Genomic DNA, 23,723 nt, shown 5'->3' on the forward strand with positions numbered 1-23,723 from the left:
CGACCTGAAGAGTGTCATCATGGGCTTGGCATCCCTAGTTTTGAAGGTTCTCATTATCCATCCTGTCATTTTTCTACCAGCTGCGATTGATAGTGTTATGGGCCTTGAAAGTGAGATCCTCCGACATGATCACTCCCAGGTCTTTGACGTTGGTTTTTCGCTCTATTTTGTGGCTGGAATTTGTTTTGTAATCTGATGAAGTTTTAATTTCCTCGTGTTTACCATATCGGAGTAATTGAAATTTCTCATCGTTGAACTTCATATTGTTTTCTGCAGCCCATTGAAAGATTTGGTTGATGTCTGCCTGGAGCCTTGCTGTGTCTGCAATGGAAGACACTGTCATGCAGATTCGGGTGTCATCTGCAAAGGACATCCTTGTCTATTTCAGATATGAGGATGAGAAACAAGATGGGAACGAGTACTGTGCCTTGTGGAACAGAGCTTTTCACCGTAGCTGCCTCAGAATTTACTCTGTTGACTACTACTCTTTGTGTTTGGTTTGTGAGGAAATTATAGACCCATCTACCAACTTTTCCTGTTATTCCTTTAGCACGCATTTTGTGCGCTATTACACCATGGTCACACTTGTCGAAGGCTTTTGCAAAGTCTGTATATATTACATCTGCATTCTTTTTGTCTTCTAGTGCATGTAGGACCTTGTCGTAGTGATCCAGTACAGTGGTCCCTCGCTTTTCGTAGTTCTCGGCAATCGTAAATTTCGCCAATCATAGGGGTATTTTCATATAAACATGGACTCGCTTTTCATAGGTTGACTCGCGAATAGTAGTTCGTCCGGGACGCGTACGCACGGTGTGAGCTGGGGCGGCCTCCCTACCCAGCCAGTCTGGCATTGTTTACCAGTGAGTGAAGGTCCCCTCAAGTGCTCCTACGAAATATTTCATAATATTCCACTCATTTTAGTGCTTCCAATTACTAAATAAGCTACCATGGCTCCAAAGAAATCTCCTAGTGCCAAGCCTGTGGTAAAGAAGGTGAGAAATATGTACAGTGACAAAGTCTTGGGCCATTTTCGGGAAGTGTTAAAGAGACGCCAGACACAGAGCTCTCTCCACAGTTACTTTGCGAGACAGGACTAGAGTGACTCTCAAGGTGGTCCTAGTGGTATTAAGAAACAGAGAAGAGAAGCAACCCCAGAAAAGCAATTGGTACCTGAGGTGTTGCTGGAAGGGGATTCCCCTTCCAAACTGTAAACAATCCAATCTCTCTCCTCCTCCAGTCTCCCATACACTAAGAAGAATCTCCAATAAAGGTAAGTGTTATGCTGTTAATGTTTCATTCATCATTTCCCATTGTATTGTTTATGTACTATATGTATATTTCAGGGAAAATTATTTTTTTTGTTTTATTACTTCTGGGTGTCAGGAACGGATTAATTGTATTTACATTATTTCTTATGGGGAAAATTGATTCGCAAATCGTAAATTTCATTTATAGTAACGGCTCTAGGAACACGCTTTTCCTCTAAATTTTTTGATCTTTTTTTCCCCTTTTCCTATAAAAAGGGACTAAAATTTCTCCAACCCTTTTTAAATTTTCCTCTTTCAACATTTTTTAAAAAATACCAAAAAGAAAGGCCCTGGGCAGGGGGTTTCTTTTGGGAAAAAATTTAATTTCAAAGCTTATTAAAACACTGGTTTGGTAATAGAGTTGTAGAACCCCTGAGGATTGTCTTTGAAGAAAAAACCTTGGGAAAACCATACATTAGTGGGTGGGGAATTTGGGATTCCTGGGCGGGCCAGTAGGGCCTATACAGATCTCTTATGTTCTTTGCTCTTGAAAATTTCCCCTTTTGTGTTCACCCTGACCTGTTGCGGATTTTAACCAAATGTTGGTTGTTTTTGCCCGGGCAAATCACCAATTAAAACCAAAGGTTCTTTTAAGGGGTTTTTCATGCAGGTGGTGTAAAACCATTAAAAAGGGAAATATGCCCCAGAGATTGGAGTGCCAGAGTTCTGGAAAAATTCAACATTGCAGATGCCCCCAACATAAAAAGTGTATGGAATAATGTGTGCTAAAAAAGCAAAAATGCAGTCGGGAAAAAATTTTGGCTAAGGGGGGGGAAATGTTTGAAAATTTCAGTTGAGCAAATTGAGAAAATTATTCAGTTGAAAAAATGCCAGGGTGAGGTTTTGAAGACTTGGGGAAGATTTGTGAACGGGTTGGGAAGATGAAAAGGAAGAAGCCCAGAGAAAATTTTGGGAAAGGGAATTGAAGGGCCCGGGGAAGAAAGAGTGCAGGGGAAACTTTCAAAAGAAAGGGTTGTACCACGTTGTTGTAAACTTTCGAAATTTTTATCTAAGAGGACCTGAAAAGCTGGAAGTGCTGTTTAAATGGATGCGGGACCAAGAATGATCCCCTCCAGCAGCTGAATAACGTGTTTCTGGAAAAAAACACAGCACAGCCCCTGACATTTCGGGGTTTCCATAAGAAACAGTTCTGCATAAACCTAAACCCATGACCCCGCCATCCCCAGCCAGTGACCCCTTACCCAAACCACTAACAGCCCCAGAACCCCACCCCTCTACTTTGCCCAACTCGCCTGCCCCCAGTAGGCACCCACCCTCCACGGGCGTAAAACCTTTTCCCGAAAAATACCTGAATTTAAGGGAGGTGTACAAAAAATTCCCCCAACAAAAATTTCATTTCCCTAGTCATTTGGGTACTTTGTTATAAGTCCCACTGTACTATACAGTATTGCATGGGTAAAAAAATTATTATCGTATGAACATAAAGTAACCTAGAAGTGCAAAAAGCAACCCCCTTGAACTGTCCAAACATAATCTACGTTCACATGGTTTTTCCCAAAAGTAGATCTAGGGGTTTTTTTACATATTTTCAAATACGACTTTAAAAAAAAGCCCCCCCCTTTGGTAAATGGGGCAAAAGGGAAAGAAAAAAAAGTAGATCAAATTTTTTTTAAAAGCTTTCAAATTTTAAAAAAAAAATTTTTTTACCTATTTTCAAATGTTAAAAAACCTAGATCTATGTTTGGACATTTTTAACCCTTTATCGGCAATGTCTGATAAAATAAATTTCACATTAACCCCCTTTTAAGGGGATAGAGTAACCCAATAAAGATGAATGGGGCCCAAAAATTTTAATTCTGATGGTTATTTTTCCAAAATTGCTAATTAAAAAGGAAATTTAAAACCCCCTTGCCCAAAAGGGGGAATTAAAAATTTTGAATTTGAAACTTTAAATTGTTAATAAAACACCCAAAAAATTTTTTTTTAAAATTTATTATCAAACAATAATATCAAAACATCAATGGAACTTGTATCAAAACATTTTTAAGTATTAAAAAATAAAATAAAAAAAATAGCAAAAAGGAAAATTGCAAAGGGATAAAACTTTCAAGTCCCATATTTCCTGAGATTCATGAGGAAGAGCAATAAATTGATATTAAATTTGGGTTAGAAGGGAAAGCCTTTTTTAGGGCTTTTGTGGTTTTTCTTTAAAAGGGGATATTTGGCCTAAGAAACCCAAAAACCTCTAAAACCCAATGGATTTCTGAAACCCTGGGACCCCAAAATGAACCTGAAAGTCTTTTTGATGGTGATTGAAAAACCCATGAAAAACCCAAAAATCCTATGAACCTCATGATCTTTTAAAAATTTCTTTTTGAAAATTTTTTATTTATGTTTTTTGCTTGGCATACAAATTTTTTGAAATGTTATGTTATCTACCATGTCTGGATGAAATCAAAAAAATACTGATAGGGAAACCCCAATTTAAAGAGGTTTTTCATTTTCAATCCCCGGAAAAGGGGGGTTTTTGGGGGGCCCAACCTGGGCCCATTTGGGTTTCCCCTGGAGAGCAAGTTTGCAAAAATATGCCCAACGGGGTCTCCTCTCGTAACCCCCAAAGGGGGCCCTTGGGGGGGGGAAGGGCTTTTGGTCTGGGGGAATTTAACCCCCTTTTCGGTCTTTTTTCCTCAGACCAACCCAAATCCCCCCCCTTTTTCCCCTCCCTACCCATCCCCCATCCCCCCCTTTTTCCTTTCCCTCCTCCTCACCCCCCCCTTTTCCCCTTCCTCTTTTTAGCCTTCGTGTTTCTCCCACAGGCCCCTGGTTCCCTTGGGTAGGGGAAAGGACCCGGGGCCCATCCCATTCCGTTGGGGTTTTTGGGGGGTGGGGGTTTTTGGGCCAGGGAATCTGGTTTGGCCTGGGGATCCCCGGGACCCCCGGGATCCCGGGTGGTTTGGTGTCGGGGGCGGGGGGGTCTCTGGAACCACCGGTTCCCGGGGTGGTGGCTGAAGGAGGATGCTTTGGGGGGATACCCGCCGCCCTCTCTTTGTCCACCGGGAAGCCGGCAGATGTGGGGTTGCTATCCCAGATTGCTGGTTTACGGGCAGGGTAGGGTAGGGACGGGTTCCATGCATCCCCCTTCTAAGGGGTTCCGAGTCCTCTTGGGCCCCGGGGGGGGGTTTGGCCCCTTTCATTCCTCCGGGGAAAACCAACCCTCCCGCCCCCCTTTTTTATTTTTTTTTTTTTATTTTTTTTTTTTCTTTTTTTTCTTTTTTTCTTAAAAAAAAAAAAGAAAAGGATAACCTAACCATGGCACCCCTAGTCCATAAAACCCTCCCCCCGGGGCCCCTTCTTTTACCCCCTTTCCCTGACCCGCCGGTTTGGACCCATTTTGGACATTTTCTGGTGCCCCTGTACCTTTTTAATTTTTTTCCCTCACCCGCCAGGTCCCGGGGCCCACTGACCCCGGGGGTTTTTGGTCAAAAACCCGCCTTTTGATACCCGGTTTCCCCCCCGGTTGGCTTTTCGATGCCCACCCTTTTCCCCGCGGGGACCAACCCGGGGTCCACCCCCCCTAAAGCCAACGCCAATCTCCTGATGATGCCCCGGCCGTTACCCTTCCCATTCTTAAAAAGTTCCCCCGGGCCCCCGCCGGCACCCCTCTCCACGCCAGTTTGGACCCCCGGATAAATTTTTCTTTAAGACCAATTTCTTCTTCCCTTCCCTTTCTGACCATAAGTATTGCCAAAGCGCCCCCGCCATGTTAAGAGATTTTTCCCATTTAAACCCCTTTTCCAAAAGGGGGTTACACGATCGTCACTGTCCAGAATGCCCCCCAAAGCCCCTTGGATTTTTTCTCCTTTGAAATCGAACTACTCCTATCACTATTAAAAAACATTTTTCCCAATTTTGTAGTAATTGCCATTCTGCCCCATACCATATCCAACAAATTTCCAGTCATGGGCAATGACTTTTTTAACAGTTGGAACCCCAGGATCTCCCAACCTCAAAGTAGACACTTATGCCCTTTTCCTGCCGGGGCGGGGGATTTCCCCTTGAATGTGGCTTTTTTAATTTTTGACCCCGAGAACCCCGCCCTTAGCCGGGGGGACCCGGTTACAAGTTAAAAGGGTGAAAATCCCCCGCAAAAATGTAAAAATTTTTTTTGGTTTTGGTTCCCCCAATGGAAATTTTGGGAGATCGGGGGCCAATCCCCAGTCTGGTCCCGGCAACCATTCTAATCATCTTGCAGTCAACCTCCATTTTGCCTTAAGGGAAGTTTCCCCCTTCTTACTCCCCCCCGGCCCGGGGTCTACTTAAAAGAATTGAAACCCGTTGCCTCAAAGAGGCGAAGGTCTCCCCCCCGCATGGCAGTTCTCATCTCCGCCCCCGGGGAGACTCCCCGGGTTTTTATTCCCCTTTTTAAAAACGCCCCCCCCCCTGGGTCCCATTTTTGAAACCTCCCCCGTTTCCTCCATAGCCACCCGGCATCTAACCCTTTTTGCCCTTGGCCCCCACGCCCGGGATTCAAATAGTTTTCCCTCACATCTTGGCCCTTTTCCTCACAAGCCCCAGTATAAATAAACCCTCGTGAAGAAAACCAACCAACCGCCCTCTCCCTTAAGCCCAAAAATCAATTTAAAACCTTCTTTTCCCCTTTCCCTTTCCCTTCTTCCCTCCACATTTTAACCTTTCCAGTCTCTGTACCTAGTTTCCCCTCTCTTTGGCTCTAAAAGTTGGAGTTTCCCCCCCTCCCCCCCTCGATTATGCCTTTACCCCGCCCCCCCCCAAGTTTCCCCCTTTTCTGTCACCTCCCAGGTTTCTACCCTTCCCCCCACATTTCATCCCCAGCCCCTTACATTTTTCCCCCCCCCTCTATTTTGGTACGGGTCCATTACTGCCCCAATTTTTTCTCCCCCCTCCTCCCCCCTTTTCCAATAGGGTTTTCCCCAAAACATCTTTGAATTCAAACCCCCTTGATTTCAGAAAAGGCCCGAGACTAAACCTTCAATGGAACTGATTCACTTCCTGGGTTCCCTTCTCTTCCCTCTCCTCCATCTTCCCCAACCCCCTTTTAAGCCCTCGTTCCCCTTTGGGACTTGGGAAAATCTTCCAATGCCACCCCCCACGTTACCAACCCCCCCTAGTCCTTTGGGCCCAAACCACCCGATTCCCCGATATTTTCTTCAGCCAATCATGGGGCCCATTTTCAGGGGAAAATCCCGGCCTCAGGGGAAGGGGAGCTTCAGGGTGTTGCTTTCCCCGGTTTTCCCCTTTGGGCTTCTTACAAGAACCAAAAAACCTCCGGGGTTTTTCCCAAACCCATTTTTAGGGTATAATTTTTGTATTCTTGGATCCTTTTCAGATGGGACCCTTTTTTAAAAATGTTTTTCTCTTTAAAAGAAAAACCCGTAATGTCAACTATTTGTTTCCCCTCCTCGCTGCATTACACCAAAACCCGATCCATTTAAAAGTGGTTTTTAAAATTCCTTTTTATCCCTCTCCCTTTTGGGATTTTCCTTCCCGGGCTTTGCCTTTTTTTGTTTTTATCCCTTACCACCACCACTTCTGTTTTTGATTTAATCCCACCATTTCCCCCTGGGGGCTCATTGTGACTCACCGGGGATTCAGTTGGAGGGTTTTTTTGCCTCCCCCTCCCGTTTTTTAAAACGGGCCCCCCAACCCATTTTGATCCCCGTACCCCATCTTCTCTTCATCGACCACGTCTGCTCTTCCCCCCCACTGGGGCTAGGCTTCCCCCGGTCTGTTTTCCCCGGGCCACATGTTTTTTATCATTTTCCCATCATTCTTTTCTTTCCCATTCACCACCTTCCCGGAAAACCTTTGCTTCAATTTTTATCGGGCAAATTGGGATCTTTTCCCACCTCACCGGGTTTGTGAGGTTCCTTCCTTTATCCTCCAGAGAGCTCCCCCACACACTTTAAAACCGTTTTTCCGCCTTTTTCATTCTTTCCCAAACCCGGTACTTTTCAAAAAGCGGGTTTTGGTGGTCTCCCCTTGTGCTGGGTCGTTTTCGGGTGCATAAATACCGGGACAATAGGGAAACCCCTAGAGACTTGTTGATTTTAAAAAGCGCAGATCGGGAACGTGTCATCCGTGGGAAAAAAAGGGGTTTGGGGAGACTATTTTCCCCCTTGCTTCTTCTATGAGTGCAGTCTGAAAAAATGGGTTAAATGGTAAAAACCTCCCCGACCCGGGCCCCGTTCCCCGGTCACCGGTGTAAGAAACCCCCGGCCCGTTCCCTTGAACTTGGCCCCCATCTGGTCCCTATTTCCCAGGGCCCCCATCATGCCCCCCGGGCCCCAAAAGTCTGCCAGAAGATACCCTTTGGGCTTTTTTTTCAAAGAAAGATAATGTGCCTTTTTGCCTTCAAAAACTTGGGGGTAACGTTTAGCTTGCGATTTACGGCCCGCTTCCCGATGAATTCATACCGATGTTACAACATTTTCATCGGCCCGCCCCCGGGCCTCTTACACCTTTTTCCCAAACTTATTTGGGCCGGGGTTCTTCCCCGCTGTGGGAAATTTTGCCATTGTTCTCCCTTTTTCCCAAAAAGGGTACTACAGGACATGATGCTTTCCCCCTATGCCCCTCGCTTTAAAGTGCAGTTTGAATGATGGAAGCCTAAATCGCACGTTTTAAAGTGGTATTTAGAGACTCAACAGTCTTCCGCATTAAATGGCTTTTGTAGGGTTGGCCCCCCATAGACCCCCTTTCTCGCTTGGAAAACGGTTTTTAAAAATGTTTTGGGAAAAATCACTCCCGTTATTGCCCCTTTTTTTACCTTGGGAAGGGGATATTAAAAACGGGGGATAATATTTTTTGGCCCCGGCCCATTCCCTTTGGGGCCCCGGGCAACCCCCCCCTCCTTCCTTTAAAAACTTTTTAACGAAAGGGGGTTTCCGTTGTTAAACCCTTTAAAATTTTTTCCCCGGATTCGGTCAAGCTGGGTTTTCCTGGGGGTGTGTTCCTTTTTCCAAAAATTTTTTTCCCTTTAAAAATGGGTGGCCTCTGTTCTTCCAAAAAATTTGGGATTTCTGGTTAACCTATGCTTTTGCCCGGCGCTGACTGTCACCTTTTTGCAGTTTTTCTCCCGTGCGGTCGAAGTGGCCACTTTGGGCCACCCACATGGGTTAAATTTTCAATACCAAAACTCACCCCCCTTACTTTTCCAGGCGCCTGTTATTCCGATCATCCCCGTTTTCTATGGCCCCCCAGGAAACCCCCCAACGTGATACAGTCAGGGGTTTTTAGGCCTTTTCTCTTTTACCGTCCAAAACCCGGGAAACCCCCACAACCTCCAAGGGAAATTTTCACAGCCACCAAACCTTCTTTAAAAACCCTTTCTCATCTTTTTTTCTGGGGGCTGATCTTTTTTCCCCTTCATACCCTTCAGCCCTAATTTTTTGAAAATCATTATGGTGACCAGGGGTTTATTCCGGCCTCCCGCACTCTCTCTGGCCCTTTTTAAATCCAAAAATCCATCACCAAGGGTCCCGTTTTGCCGGGGCTTTTTCCCCTGTTTGGGGTTTATCAAACAAAAGTTCCATCCTTTTCTGATCGCCGGGTGCCCATTTTCCCGTTACTATTGCCCCCTCTCCCCGATTCACAATCCCCTTTCCCTTTAAGAATGGCCACCCATAGGGGAGACATTCTTTTTGCCCGCCCCCGTTTTTCTGGTCCCTTTTTTCTTTTCCCTACATTTCACTCTTTTTCCCCCCTTTAGTTACCACCTTTTTATGTTCATTTTAGATCTCACTTTTCCCTGCCCCTGGGAAAAAACTTTTTCGGTCCCGTTCTTTTCTCACCCCCCTTTCTTGAAAACTCAACTGCCTACGGGGGTTTTTTCTCTCTTTTTCGGGGTCACCTTTTCCCCCCACCCCTTTTCCACCCTTTTACACAGATGGCCCCTGGGGTCCCCAAAAGGCGCGGTTCGCAGTGTTTCGGGCAGCGCGTTTAGGGCATTTTCTATCTTCAGCCGCATTTTTTCTGCTGAACTGTTCCATTCTTTTAGCACTTATTGTATTGCATCTATGCCTTTTCATCATTTGTAGTAGTCTCAGACCCTTGGGGCCTACAAGGGTTAAGAAAATTTGAAAACCCTCCCTGCCCCCCGTTCAAATTTGCTACGCCCCTATCCCTAAAAAAAAAGATATTGTTTTTTGGGGCCCCTGGGCGCGACTGCTTTTTGGCTGGCCTTTTTTCCTCCTCATCTTCACTCGACACCTCTGCGTCTGGTGGCAAGTATTCATCACCACTATCAAGCAATTCAGGGTCATCTACCTCTGGTTCTGAGTCACTGTCATCCAAAATGCAGACATATTTTGACCTGGTGCTGGAGGGCTCCCCATAAAACAATTTCTCATTGATCTGGAAGGACAATAAAAACGTTCTGTATACATCCAGACACCTACTGAATTGATATATGCAGTAGAATTTTTTTTATAAATATTTATTTTACTGAAAGTGGACTATGTCCCTACTCGGGCAGAGATAGTTATGACTGCCCTTCTTTTGTTGCACTTTTTTCAACTGCATGCTACACTCACAGTATGCTTCACATGGACTTTATGTATATATCAAAATATGCCTAAACTATTCATGTACACACTAAACACAACAATCAGTACTTACCGACATTGTAGAGGGTAAAATCCAAGAGTATATTAGTGACACTAGATGGAAAAAACCCACTCTGGGCGACGCCAAGCCACAAGTGTTTACATTTTGTTCTCTCAACCAATGGGAAGGCGGCAAACGCCATCACCACTTAGCTGAAGCGACTCAGGGAAGGCTTGTGATTGGTCAGAATTAAAGAACGGGAATCCAGATGTGCAGCACGAGTAGGATGACACGCGTAAAGGTGCACGTGTTTAAAGGCAGTCAAAACTGCCTCTGCCCGATAAAGGGTTAAGGGTTAAATATATGTGTAAACATAGGAAAAAATACGAAAATGCATTATTATTTGCATTTTTTTCCATTGTGATAGCCTGGCACTTTGTAGCACTACCACCTGCATCATCACTGCTTTTGTGCTTAACACTAGATATATTGGGGTATAATAACCACAAATAACACTGAATTTGTGGAGAGAGCACAAGCACATGTATGAACAATGCCACTGAAGTAACCTATTGTGTATTGTTTACATCTCAGCACTTTCTGCAAGTTCGTATTATTGAAAGTTCACAACACAGATATTTGTATGTACGGGTGTGTGTATATTCACATTGCTTGACCTTCTTCAGTTAGGCTAGGTTAAATCACTCTTTATAACATAATAACATACTTTAACCCATTCAGAGTCCATGCCATGATATCACAGTTTTGAGCTCAGGGTCCATAACGTAGTTCAACATGATGACCTCAGCTCATTAAGATAAGCTGTGAGCGCTAAATTTTGGCTTAAATATGAGAGAATAGGTCTGTGTGGTGAGTGTGCACCATACAAAAAAAAATCCTGCCCCCACACAGTGCATAATAGGAAAAACAAAATTTTGAATGTGTGTTTGGTTTAAATAAGCAACTTTTTCAGTGTATTTTTGGATGGTTTTTGTAAGTTTTGTCTTTTTTTTTTTTTATAATTTGATAGAATGGAAAACTTGTTGCTAAAATACAGATTATTTTGATTGAATTCAGGACTGGAAGTAGCTTGAAATTAAGCACGAAGCAGCAGAAATATTTGATTTTCCTCAGTATTCCAGATGAAAGGTAAAGCCCTCCTACAACCCCCTCAATCTATTTTATGGGTTTTTATTGGTTTGATTCAATTATTGGAATGCTATAAACCATGAACAAGCTTTCCTGGTTATATATTATTATCCGAGAAATAAAGTAAATCATCTATTTTTTGTGTGAATAAGAATTCAACATGGAAAGTAAGTGTAATATAGGAGAGGGCTGGGGATGTGGCTGATAAAGAGAGGAAATGTTTTAGTTCCAGGAATGTCTGCATTGTTTATTACGAACTCCATTTTGAAATTGTCATTTTTTAATTTTGTGTGAAATTGGCCAAATTACCGAATTATGATTATTGGGTGGTTGAAGTAGTTGAATAGGCGGTTTCATGTGATTAGTTGGTAGAATGGAAGGCATACTAGTGAAATAGCTAAAAATTTGGTCAGATGGAACAATGGAATTGGTTTAATATGGACTCAAAGTGGGCAAAATTGTTGATGCATAAATTACACTTAGACTGCTAACTTTGTGCCTGTGTAATTCCATAAGTTTTCCATCAAATTTTTCACTTTTGTTGTCATTACTCCAGAAAAAGATTCTCTTATTTTTTTTACACTGAGAGCTATATTAATTTTGGGAGTGTGGACAGTGAAAGGGTTAATATAAAGTAATATGGGAAAATCAGTGAAAAATATTCAGAAATCATTGAAGGGAGGTAGCCGATGTAGTGTTTCCACTGGATGAGGAAAGTTAGGGAAGATATGCTAGTACCAAGTATGGCATCAGGGAAAGGGTTGTCGTATTGTACAAGGGTGGCGAAAGGGAAGATTCTAGAAAGCTCATTAATGAAACCAGTGTTTAGGAAATCCACTAATCACATATGATTTCCAGATACCTCATGATTGAAATCATAGCAAAAGCATGTGGAAACTATCTGAGGTTCTGATTAGGATAACTGATATAATCAAATGAATTATCAAAAATGGGGAAAATTGTAAATTAAAATCCCTGTTGTCTAAATAGGGACAATAGGGATCCTGATTTACAAGTTTCCTTGTTTTTTATAATGTAAACCTCAAACAAAACATACATGAAAAGAATTAAATGATATCCCAAACTTGTGGGGACCTCTGGAAACCTAACCCCCACAAACTTTGGTGGTTCAATTAGGAACTGTAATCATTGATTTCCAGTGTGTCACGGCCTTTCTCCATCTCGCATATACATAACAGCACCCTTTACCAGAATAAAGGGGTCCTTTATTCTGGTAAAAGGTTCTTGATCTCAGGAACTGGATCTGGATTTGGTTTAGCCCACCCTTTTCCTTGGATTCAATCTGAATACACTTTGCTTCCCCTAGTAATCTTTTAAATTCATTATGTTGATTTATGTGATGTGTGTTGTGGCCTATGAGTTAGAACAAATTATGAATATAGTTTGGGAAATTGTGCTTAATGTGGTTAGTATTATGATGCAAATTTGGAACAAATAATGAATTTTCCTAACAGTTCTGCACCCTTTCACTGTGTGGTAGTTCTCAAAACATGAAAACAATTTACACATTTTGACTTTATTGAGTTACCTTGGGAAATAACATCTACCTATTGTATTGTGCTGTTTTATTGAAGTACACTGACTGTATCATTAACTTGTACATAATATTGAAATAAATAAGACATCTTTCTGCTAGTTTCACACCCTATTTGCTTTTGCTGGTAGGGAAGCTAGTTGTTACAGTCTTGGTTACATTGTCTGCATGCGCTTTTGAAGCAGTTTCCCATAAGTCACTGCATGGACTCGTCTGGTTTAGGTGGTGGTAGGCGACCTCTAATAATTGAGCTAAGACCTAAAATGGCGGCTCAAAGCAAATTTGAAGGCACAATATGTCGGATGTTTGGTTTACTTCATACACGGCCTAGATACCTGATGTGCAACATGTCATACATAGTTTAAGTGTTTAAAAAATCTTGTCCAGAAACCTTTGACTTCTCTGTATGTCTGATGTTTCATGAAGCTAAATGGTTAGCATTGGTTTATCTCATTTTTGTGAATACAGTACATTATACTGTATAATGATAACCTGATGTCTGTCTCTCTAGCATCTCCCTTTGGAAGCATGGCCAAGAAGTAATAAATCCTATGATTTAAATATGTTAGTTGGTTTTGCAGAGCCCACATTTTTTTTTTTATTAATGCAGAATTTTTCTTGCTTCGTCCTTACTTATTTACCTAAAATCCATAATACACTATTTGTGAGAGCTACAATATATTTATCATCACTGCAGCAAGAAAGCCTGTGTTCTGAGGAGAGACTTGATCCAGTTTTAGACCCTGATTGGGGACGCATAGGGACCAAGGTAAGTGCAAGTTTCCTTCACTTCAGTTTTCTCATTGCCTCTTGAATCTCATTATTGTAATATATAACCATACAGTGGAACCCTAAGTTTCGGCCGTAATCCATTCCAGGAGCTAGGCCTAAAGTCGAAGCAGTATTTCCCATAAGAAATAATGTAAATCCAATTAATCCATTCCACCCAAAAATATTCACAAAAAAAATCATTATTTTGAAGAATAAATACTATAGTTTTACAATCAGAAAACAGTGAGAAATAAATATAAAGCACTAATTTTAATGGATAAATGAACATTTAAATCAGTTTTACCTTTATTGAAGACTTGTTGGTGTATGAGAGTGGCAGAAGAGTTTGGAGGCAGGACAAGATAGTCCTTCAGTATGACACTAATATCAACTCTATGGCTTATTTATCTATCACAATTCATCTAATATGACATAATAAACAATATTAATAACATAGAAACTTGACATATTACTCTAGAATGAATAAAATACATCATTACGTATGTCATGACTGGTGTTGTGTTGTTACTGGGTGTACAAGGGCCACTGAGTGCATAAGCATAAGCAGCAGCAGAGGCAGGACAGGTTGCAGTGTTTTCAGTCACCCTGTATACTTCAAATAACAATGGAGGAGTTAAGTTTCGTGTCAGTCATTTTTCTATCGCTTAATTACTTAACTTACTTGCTACATTGTTATGCTACACTTTATCGCTGGCTGACGCTATAATCTTTATCAACTCATGCTGCTTTAGTGTCGTACATATCGTAGAATCACTGAAGAAAGGCACATTCTCCCCTCTCTCTTCCTCCTCCACTTTGGTACTTTGCTACAATTTCCTTCTTCAGTTCTATCGCATTTCACACTTTCTTTGCCAAATGGTTGCCACTATGAAGTGTCTTTGGGCCCATGGTGGCTTATTTCAGAGTCACAATCAATAAACAAGAACTAAACACAATGAATTTATTGTGAAATGTTTGGATGAGCACGCAGGGTAATGTTCACTCAAGGATAAACAAAGCTAGACTGGCTCACGATGCCTGCGTGGGCAGGAGGACAGGTCTGGTACACCGATTGAAACACGGGGCACAGGCCAAAACTTGGGACAAAATTTAGCAGAGAAAAGCGGTTGGAACTCTAAGCGGCCAATACTCAGGACGGCCGAAACTCGGGGTTCCACTGTATTTGTTTCCAGATCTTAAACAAATTCTTTGTACTAACCATTTAGGCATGGTAACAAATTAATGTTTAATGCTTAACCAAATTATTGCACATTTGAAAATCTTTGAAGAAAGGTAATTATTTTTAATTACAAATTAACTAATAGCTATTGAGATTGTGCCAAAATACTGATTTATATATTTGCTATGCATTTTTGTCTTGGATGGGGTGGGAGTGTAAGGGGAAACTTTTCCACTTCCAAGAATTTCTAGTTTTACAGACTTATTGGTATGAAATTTTTTTTAGAGACTTCATTATTCTGATTTGGCTGTCATAAGTTAAACCACTTGGTTTGCTTAAACTTAAGAAAGAACACTGCGCAGGAAAAGTGGGGGGGAATTGCTTTGATGAACTTTCGTATGCGAGGAAATAAGAGAAGCATAAATAGAAAGGGGGGAAAAACAGAAATGGCAGGAATAGCTCATTAAAAAGGCAGTGATGAAGTGCAGAATAATTCCTCCGTAAGCCGTGCATGTCGTAAGTGGCAACTAAAATACCGGGAACAAGGGGCTAGTAACCCATTTTCCTGTATACATTACTAAATTAAAAAAAAAAAAGAAACATTCATTTTTTGTTTTAGGTCACCCTGCCTTGGTGGGATACAGCCTTCTTGAATTTTTTTTTTTTTTTTTTAATGGCAGTTGGTCTTTGTTACAGCTGGAAGAAAGAACACGTCATAAACCACGAACCATCAGTCTTACCTCCATAACCACGACAGACAATGGTAAGTCTCCAGTTCATTGTATAATTTTTAGCTGTTATGCCAAGCTCTGCTTCTAAGTGTTTCTTAATAGGAATTATGTTGAGAACATGGTATGCTTTTTTTTTCAACATGTCGGTTGTCTCCCACCAAGGCAGGGTATGCTTTTACTTGTTATAAATTATTGAAATCTGTAAACAGGCATAACAGTTGCTTATTCTTCATACACAATTCATAAATACAATAATTCACCTGTTTGCATCTCTCCCTTCTCTTTCTTCACCCCTCCCCTCATTTCCTTATAAACTTTTCTCTTCCTTCTTTCTCCCTACTGTTCCCTTTTTTACACTGTGTTACATTTGTTGCTACTTCAATCAAAAAGCATTTTTGCCATCTTAGTTGTATGTACCTAAATAATTACTGGAATTTTGTGCCTCATGTTGGGTAGTTTTCCTTGTTGTATACCAGAATGCTCGTGTGTGTTCATAGACTTCTTTCTGAACATTTATTCCAGTAGGTCTACAAAAATTGTGCTTGGAGAAATTACCAGTTATACTCATTTTTGCATAAGTAGTAATAAGGATCTTAGCCTAGTATAGTTTTTCCTTGTTCCTCATTTTTTTATTCCTTCATTTCTTTCTCATATTATCTTCTTTTCATGTTCTCCCATCTTTCTTCTTACTTTCTAATTAAGATTGTTTTAAAAAGTTATGATTTAAAGGATTTTCAGTTTTTAATGTTCTTTTAGGCTAAAAAGGGAAGCCCTTTCAAAAACTTCAACACTAGGTGTAGTTAAGAACGTCTAGAGGAATAGTTTTTTATGTTGATTGTATTAGCATTATGTGCTGTACTTTGGTTGTACTAATTAACTGGAGACTATAATATTATCTTACTTTTATTGTGTGGTAATTACCTTTTTTTTTTAATTATATATATGCTATTGTGTATGAACTTAGATATTGTGAAAAAGCACATGCATAATTTGTATATAGTATAATGTAATATAGCTTTGTTTGTGCACAGTTAAAGTAATTTTCATACACAATGTTGCTAACTGTTTAAAATGTTTCCTGATTTGAAAAGAGGCTGCAGGAGAATTGGCAACTTGACAATGTTATGGTTCGGTCATTAAAACTTAATAATTGGCTGTGCCACAAAGCTCATATTAAGGATATTCATTTTGGTTTTTGTTTCCTTCCTTTATCATAAACTCAGTGAATGACAGAACCATGACTTGTAAGTTTCCTCTTCTCTTTCAGACCTGTGTCTCCTCCGACACAAAAGTCCACCCTCAAAGAATGAAGATACTGCATTGCCAAGTCTTCCTTTGGTGGAAAAAACTCTTGAAGTTCCATGTGAAGATGGCCCACTAACAATCAGCCTTACTACAGGACAGGATCTTGATGGATGGAGAAGCATAACAAAACGAAAACCTCTCTTTTGCACATCTCTACCCTTGAAAAGAGCCAAACGAAAATTCAAAGCCAGGCGTACTTTAGATGAAGGTAGAAAAAAGTGGCTTGCAAAGGAGAGGAGGTCACTGTTTGGGTCAGATTCTAATGAAAGACCAATAACTAGGGCCTTGGAGAGATTGAAGAAAAAGACAGTTTCACCAGTTTTGGAATCTATGGAAAAAGTGAGTGTAAATTGTGACCCTCCTTTCCCAACTGATGAGGAAACAGCCAAAACCAAAAAAGATAAAGAGAATATTTTATCACTAAACTCTACACCAGAGGAAAATACCAAAGTACAGATGTCTGTAAAATCTGTTGTCAATGAAAACAAAGAGCCAAATGTATGGGAACTTGCAGATAAAAGAATTCCAGACAATAAATTCGAGGAGTCATCTGATATGAAATTTCCAGCAATTAATCCACTGTCATTGTTTACCTTACCTCCAGTAAAAGAGAGAGAGAAACAGACAAGGACAACACTCACGCTTGAGGAAAAGGTGAAAGTCATTGAAGCATTTTTGGATGGTAAATCACAGCGGCAGATTGCTCACCTATATGGAATTGGAAAAACTCAAGTTAGTGGTATAATTAAAAGAAGGGAAGAGATACTTACCATTTATAGAGATAGTCTTCTGCGTGGAGAAAAACTTACAATGAAAAGACAGAGGAAAAGTGAATATGCTTTGCTGAACCAGCATCTTATACAGTGGTATCGTCACATGACGGTTGTAGCTGGGGTCAAAATTACCACGGGTATGTTGAGAGGAAAGGCACTTCAGATTGCTCCAGAACTTGGATACCATGATTTTAAAGCATCTAATGGTTGGCTTGCTACATTTAAATCTAATAATAATCTAAAATTTTCTAAACAAAGAAAAGCTGAATCATACAATGATCAAGGGAATTCACAACATGATAATCCCAGAGATGAGGAGGAGACATTCTTTGAAGATGGTGAAACTGATAACTCTTCTAGTCATTTGCCCCTTACAAAGCACCTTGCAGGGCCAAGCAACATTGCAGCCGGAGCTTCAAATGAAGATGGCAGCAACTCAGATATAACTATAAACAGAGGCTCTCAAAGTGTTGAGTCTTCATCAGTGAACCAAAGTGATCAAGGAAGCTCATTAATTCACCCTGGCCTCTCTTCAACAGGAGTACCAAAACCACCTCAGATGGTAAATGCATCTCTAGGGGTAAATTTAAATGCAGCTGCTGCATATAACTTATCTCGTGACTTGACCCGGGATCTCTCTAGAGGTGACTCAACAGGGGTTGGGGATATTTCTTCGGCAACAATGAACTCTAGTCCCCTCAACCATCCGGTATCTGCCCTTAATGTCAGCCGATCTGTTATTGACAACCCATTAAGTAAGCCCTCTGATACAGCTTTAGCTACTTACAAATCAGAAGAACCATTGACATATGGCTATGATCCACAGAATCGTATGAATGATGCAAGTAGCCGGGGAACGGAATATAATTATACTCCGTATGGATTTCCAGGTGGCTATTATGGCTATCATTTTCTTGGTCAGTATTAATATTGTAGTAGCTATATCTGTTTCTCTAATTACCTATTGCATAAAAACAGTAGAAACAGATAGATGCTAGGGTTAGCAAAAGTTGAGAAATTAAACAGGAGACTAAAGAATCATGATTTATTAAAAGCAGCAGCAGAGTGAGACTTCTGTGATAATTTTTGGCATTGAATTAAAAAGAAATAACAGGTTACAAAGATATTGAAGAGAAGCTAATTAAAAGGCTCATAAAAACAATAGAAAGGTTTAACTTAACCAAACAGCACTTAAAGATTATATTTAATAGAAAACAAAATGAACTGTTAAAAAAGGTCAAGAATTAATGGGACAAAACAATACTGTTACTGCCAGGAAAGCCCTTTATGGGAGATGGAGGGGCCTTAATACTAGTGAAATGCTCTTGTTCCAGGGAACTGAAGGTACCCTCTTTAAGATCAAACCAGATTGCTCTCTAGTTCCCATGCTATACAACCCTTGCAGTTGTAGTGTTTCCCAGTGAATATAATAAATACTACAATTCATCTGTACAATGAAGACAACTAAGAGCAAAGTGAATATAGAAAAACATAAAAACTAAACAAGAAGAGCAGCAAGAAAGAGGGAAATGTTTTCTTCCTGTTAAGTAAAAGAAGGCTCAGAGCACCTGGGAAAGGAAAATTCATCCCATCAAACCGAAAAGTAAGAAATAGATAACAAATTAAAAGACGTGACACCACGTTGATAAATAAATTCACAAGGCTCTTACATAAATTATAAATAAGATAGAACATGATATCATAAATTTAGCAGAAAATGAATTAGATTAAGATATGCTTAGCAAGATATTGCTCAAAAGCAGCAGCTTAGTTTGGACAAATATGTGGTAGAAAGGAGGTGGTGTAATATCTTGACAATTTGCTTAATCTGCATCTGCACAAAACTCGCTGAAGAATTAATATAACTAAGGCTTGGCATATGTTAATTAATTGCCACAATTTTTTTTATATATACTTAAACAGGATAATATAAAAGAGAAATCTAGACAGACATAGAAAAAACTATTAGTTTTATAATTTTGGGGATGTATGCATAACGGACAGGAAAATATATTTTACCAAAAATAGAGATACCCATATATGAAATAGATTAAATTCCTTAATATTTTATATTGTATACAACACTGCACTTGGGCCAGCTGGTCTGTTTTGTAAATAACTAAATTTGTGTGTGTAGCATTTTTCTTTACTGAATACAATGTATTACAAAGTGAAGGGGATTTGATTGAGAGGTACAATGCTTTATTTATTTTTAAGGTGTATGGAAAGCTACCAAAGTATTTTTCTTAAGATTTTCTGTGCTAAATGCAGTTCTTAGAAAAAGTAAGAGAAAACATTTATGAAAAACCTGTGAAGGGATTCAGAGAAAGTGGTTAGCCAGACTGGAGTCCTGGAGGTGGGAAGTACATACAGTGCCAGCACTCTGAAAAAGTGGTGGGGAGGGCCATCTGAAAAGTGATGTCAGCATGCTTCTGGTAAGACTGAATGGGTGATCGTGAGTGTTTCTTCTTTTTTGGGTTACCCTGCCTCGGTAGACAATGACTGGTGTGTTAAAAAAAATGGGTGGATTATTATTATTAGCAATGAGTAGTTGGAAAATTGAGACAAAGTTTGAGAGCAAAAAAGAGATTGTACATCATTTTCAGACAAATGGAAAATACTGTTTGAGTACTGGTGTGGAGAGTCTAATATGATTACTGAAGTAATTTGATTACATAAAATTCAGTGTTAAATATTTGTCTGCCATTTAATATGCCAGTATTTATAGATGGGGTTATAAAAGCAATAAATATTAGGTTTTTGGGAGAGATGTGGGGATTAAAAAATAATGAATTCAATGCATAGTTATCACAGTTGCTATTTGCTAATGACCCCATTATTTTGGGAGGTTCTTGAAAGAAGCTGCAAAGAATGGTGGAGAAATTTGGGTGTGTGTGTGTAAAAGAAGGAAATTAAGAGTGAACATAGAAAAAAGTAAGGTAATGGGAATTACAGAAATTATAGGTAATGAGAGGATATTAGATAGGGAGTTTAGAGGAGGTTAATGGATTGCGATATTTGGGGGTGGATGTTGACAGACAAATGTATGAAAGAAGAGGGGTAACCATAGAATAGAATAGAATAGGGGGGAAAGGGTAGATGGCATGTTGAGGCATCTGTGGAAAAAAAAGTTTATCTACAGAGGCAAAAAAAGGGGGACCAAGAGTATAGGAGTACCAACAATTAAATGGGTGTGAGGCTTGAGCATTAAATGTAACAACAAGAAAGAGGCTGGAGGCAGCAGAGATGTCATGTTTGAGAGAAATTGTTAGTGTAAATGTTTTGCATAGAATTCTGAGTATTGCAGTTAGAAGATGGAGAGGGGGTTATGCAAAGTGTAATTCAGAAGGCTGAGGAGGGATTGTTGATGTAGTTTGGGCACTAAGATAGGATGAAGCAGAACACAGTAACCAAGGGAATGTATAAAACTGGATTGGTGTAGGGGTCGTTTAAGGGAGAGGTAAAAGAGGTTTTGGGCACTAGGGGCTTCAGCATACAGCAAGCTTGTATGAGCATTTTGTATCAGAGTGAATGGGGACAAGTTGCTTCCATGACTTGAGGTGCTATTGGAGTGTGAACAAGGTAACATTTATGAAAGGATTCAGGGAAACTGAATTATTCCTTTGACTTATGAAGGGTTTCCAGAGTTTTCCTTCTCTCGTAGCTCGGCCTTGGGCCAGACTAGTTTGGTGCTGTTAACTGCTGGTGACCCGTTGGCTCGCATATCCATCACAGCCAGGTTGATCTGGCATTTTGGCAGAGGTACTTTTCCAATTTTTTCTTGAAAATATCTGCACATGTTCTAGCACGTTTCTGATATTTTGTGGTAGAGTGTTAAACAGTCTGGGCTCTTAGATGTTGTTGCAGTTTCTCTTATTGTGCCCATGGTGCCACGTATTTTTCACTGGGTTTATTTTATACATTCTCCCATATCTCACTAGTGTGTTATGGCAGTGTGCAGATTCGGGACAAGGCCCTTAAGCACCTTCCATGTATATATTTTCATGTATATCTCCTCCACTAGTGAATACATATTGAGGACTTTGAGACTTGGAGGTGGAAGGTACAATACCTGCACTCAGGAGGAAGGGTGGAGATGTTGCAACTTGGAGGGTCATTTAAATTGTGATGCCTGCATGTTTGTTTGACAAGCCAACTGTTGAATGAGTGATGATGAATGCTCCCTTTTTTTGGGTCACAACAACAAGTGTGTGTAATAATTGTTTACAAGAACCACTTGAAAATTTTTACCAGGTCAAACCATCTATGTTTGCATGTGTAAATCATAAAAAAGGATCAATTAAATTATAATGTATAGTGTAATTATACAGTACTATCTCTAACAATGGTACTACAGTGTACTTAGTTTGGCTGATATTTGAATGGAAGATAAGCACTAAACAGACATATAGATTGGAGAAGCCTTTATTATCAATGTTTTGCTTAAATTTATTGCTCTCATTGAGCGAAGCTCAATATTTTTTTTGTCTACTGGCTGTTATTTAACCACAATTACTTTTTTATAAAAAACTGAGTATGAATATTTTTCTAAGTCCAAGAACTCCAGTGATACAAGCATAACACTTGTGCTTCATATGCATATTTTTGGGTTCCTCTCGGTGTGCCTTGGTCATTTGCCCTGATAACATCATGTCTAAGGCTCTCTATGCTATGGAGGGCCATAGCTGAGAAAATAGACCAAAGGATGCCTTTATGCATATGCCATGTAAGCTTAAATTTGTGTCTTCCCACATTTAGAAGTTGGGCCCACCCTTAGAACTGCAGCCCATTTGTTGCTAATGCACTTTGGTTGGTTTAAGGAGATGAAAGGAAAAGTTTAGTGTGGATTTGCCTAAATCAGTTGGTTGGTTCCCATTGACTAGGGTCAAGAATGCATCCTTTTGGTCATGTGACTTCTATAAGAACCTCTAATAGTAAATGTGTATTGTATATATCTCTGCTACCCCTGGAGTCTAGAATTTCACCTTGTTGGACTCCATAATGGGTGAAGGGGGTGTAGAAAAGGAAATTTGATGTGCCAAGCAGTTTTGTGTGTTTAGGGGCTTCCCCTTTCTTCTCGGTTTCTTTTCATAACACTAAATGATTGGAATTAAACCTGAAAATGATTCAGATTACCACCAAGGAAACTGTTCTAGAATTCCTAGACTGGAACATTGGCCATGGACCAGGCCTTGTCCAAAATGCAATTTGCTATTACTTGTGAAACTCAACAGTCTCACAAGATATTATTACTCCCACTCAGGCTAATAACAGTAATATTGACAGGGCAATGGATGATTTTAAACTTGCCTGTATGCTCCTGACCTCATTTAGGCAAGACATTATATTCCATACATTCCATAAAAGAGGTATTCATTGTCGACATTCATGATACTTTTGAGGCTTTCCTCAAATTTTGTGTTTTATTACGTTATACATTGTATCTATTCATTTCATAAGACCACTCATTCTTTTCTTTAGTATAAGTAAGTAAAATGTACATCACATGCAATATCCAGTTCGTAAGGAGAAACTCGTGTAAATATTTAGAGCACTGTTTATGAGTCTTAAAAAAAAAAAAAAGTGAATATTATCTGCAGCATTAAAGAGAAACCTCAAAGCCTGTTACAGACAAGTCTGTTGATTAAAGAAATAGCTCATTAAGCTAAGTCTCTCAATTTGTAAACATTGTAATTAATTATTGAGTGTCACCACATAAAAGGATATTGTTCCATATTGGAATATCATGTATTTTACTTTTGATAAATTTTCTTTTAGGAAAATTTATACTTGAAGTAGCTTAGAGGAATGCAACCTCACACCACAGGGTAAATATTGGTATATTTTATTTAATAGTTTTAAAGTGTTTTGCAATTGATGTTGAATGTAATACTGTATACATACATAAAAAAATTACTATTGTTAAAGTATCAACTGATATTTAGTAAAGACATTGATAATTTATGCATATATGAATTCAGTTTTGAAAGTGTTCTTTAGTGTATTCATGTCATGTGTATATAATTGTGTATCTAAGTGTGAATAAAAATTGGAATTGGATAATATATTTGCTTCTTCCTGTATGCTATCTCATTTATTGAGCTGGCTGCTTTCTCCTGTTGACCTTCGTAGAGTTTCAGAGGGTAAGCATATGTGTAGTTTAACCCTTTAATAGAGATAAAATATAGTCAGTACTGTGGTACCTAGACTTACGAGTGCCCCAACTTACGAGTTTTCCGAGTTACGAGATGTCGCTCGGTAAATTTTTTGCTTTGAGTTGCGAGCCAAATTCCGAGTTACGACCAAAAAAAAAAAAAGTATTCACTGAAAAAAATATTTACTGAAAATGACATTTGGCAAGAACCCCGGCCTAAATGGCATAACAAAAGTTGGTTTTGGGATTTGGTA

General features: G+C 39.9%; 1 protein-coding gene across 4 annotated transcripts in view; it reads left to right on the top strand.

Moving 5' to 3' along the window:
* Nucleotides 1–23,378, top strand: part of LOC128688603 (uncharacterized) — a 44,399-nt gene extending 21,021 nt beyond the window's left edge. For all 4 annotated transcript variants that reach the window (XM_053776499.2, XM_053776502.2, XM_053776501.2 and 1 more), the window contains 3 exons: nucleotides 13,253–13,324; nucleotides 15,203–15,269; nucleotides 16,505–23,378. In XM_053776499.2, the coding sequence (XP_053632474.2) occupies nucleotides 13,253–13,324; nucleotides 15,203–15,269; nucleotides 16,505–18,243 (1,878 nt within the window). In that variant the 3' untranslated portion in view covers nucleotides 18,244–23,378. The remainder of the gene's footprint in view (nucleotides 1–13,252; nucleotides 13,325–15,202; nucleotides 15,270–16,504) is intronic.
* Nucleotides 23,379–23,723: the final 345 nt, after the last annotated feature.

The sequence above is a fragment of the Cherax quadricarinatus genome, chromosome 13 (assembly GCF_038502225.1).
Source record: "Cherax quadricarinatus isolate ZL_2023a chromosome 13, ASM3850222v1, whole genome shotgun sequence".
NCBI lineage: Eukaryota > Metazoa > Arthropoda > Malacostraca > Decapoda > Parastacidae > Cherax > Cherax quadricarinatus.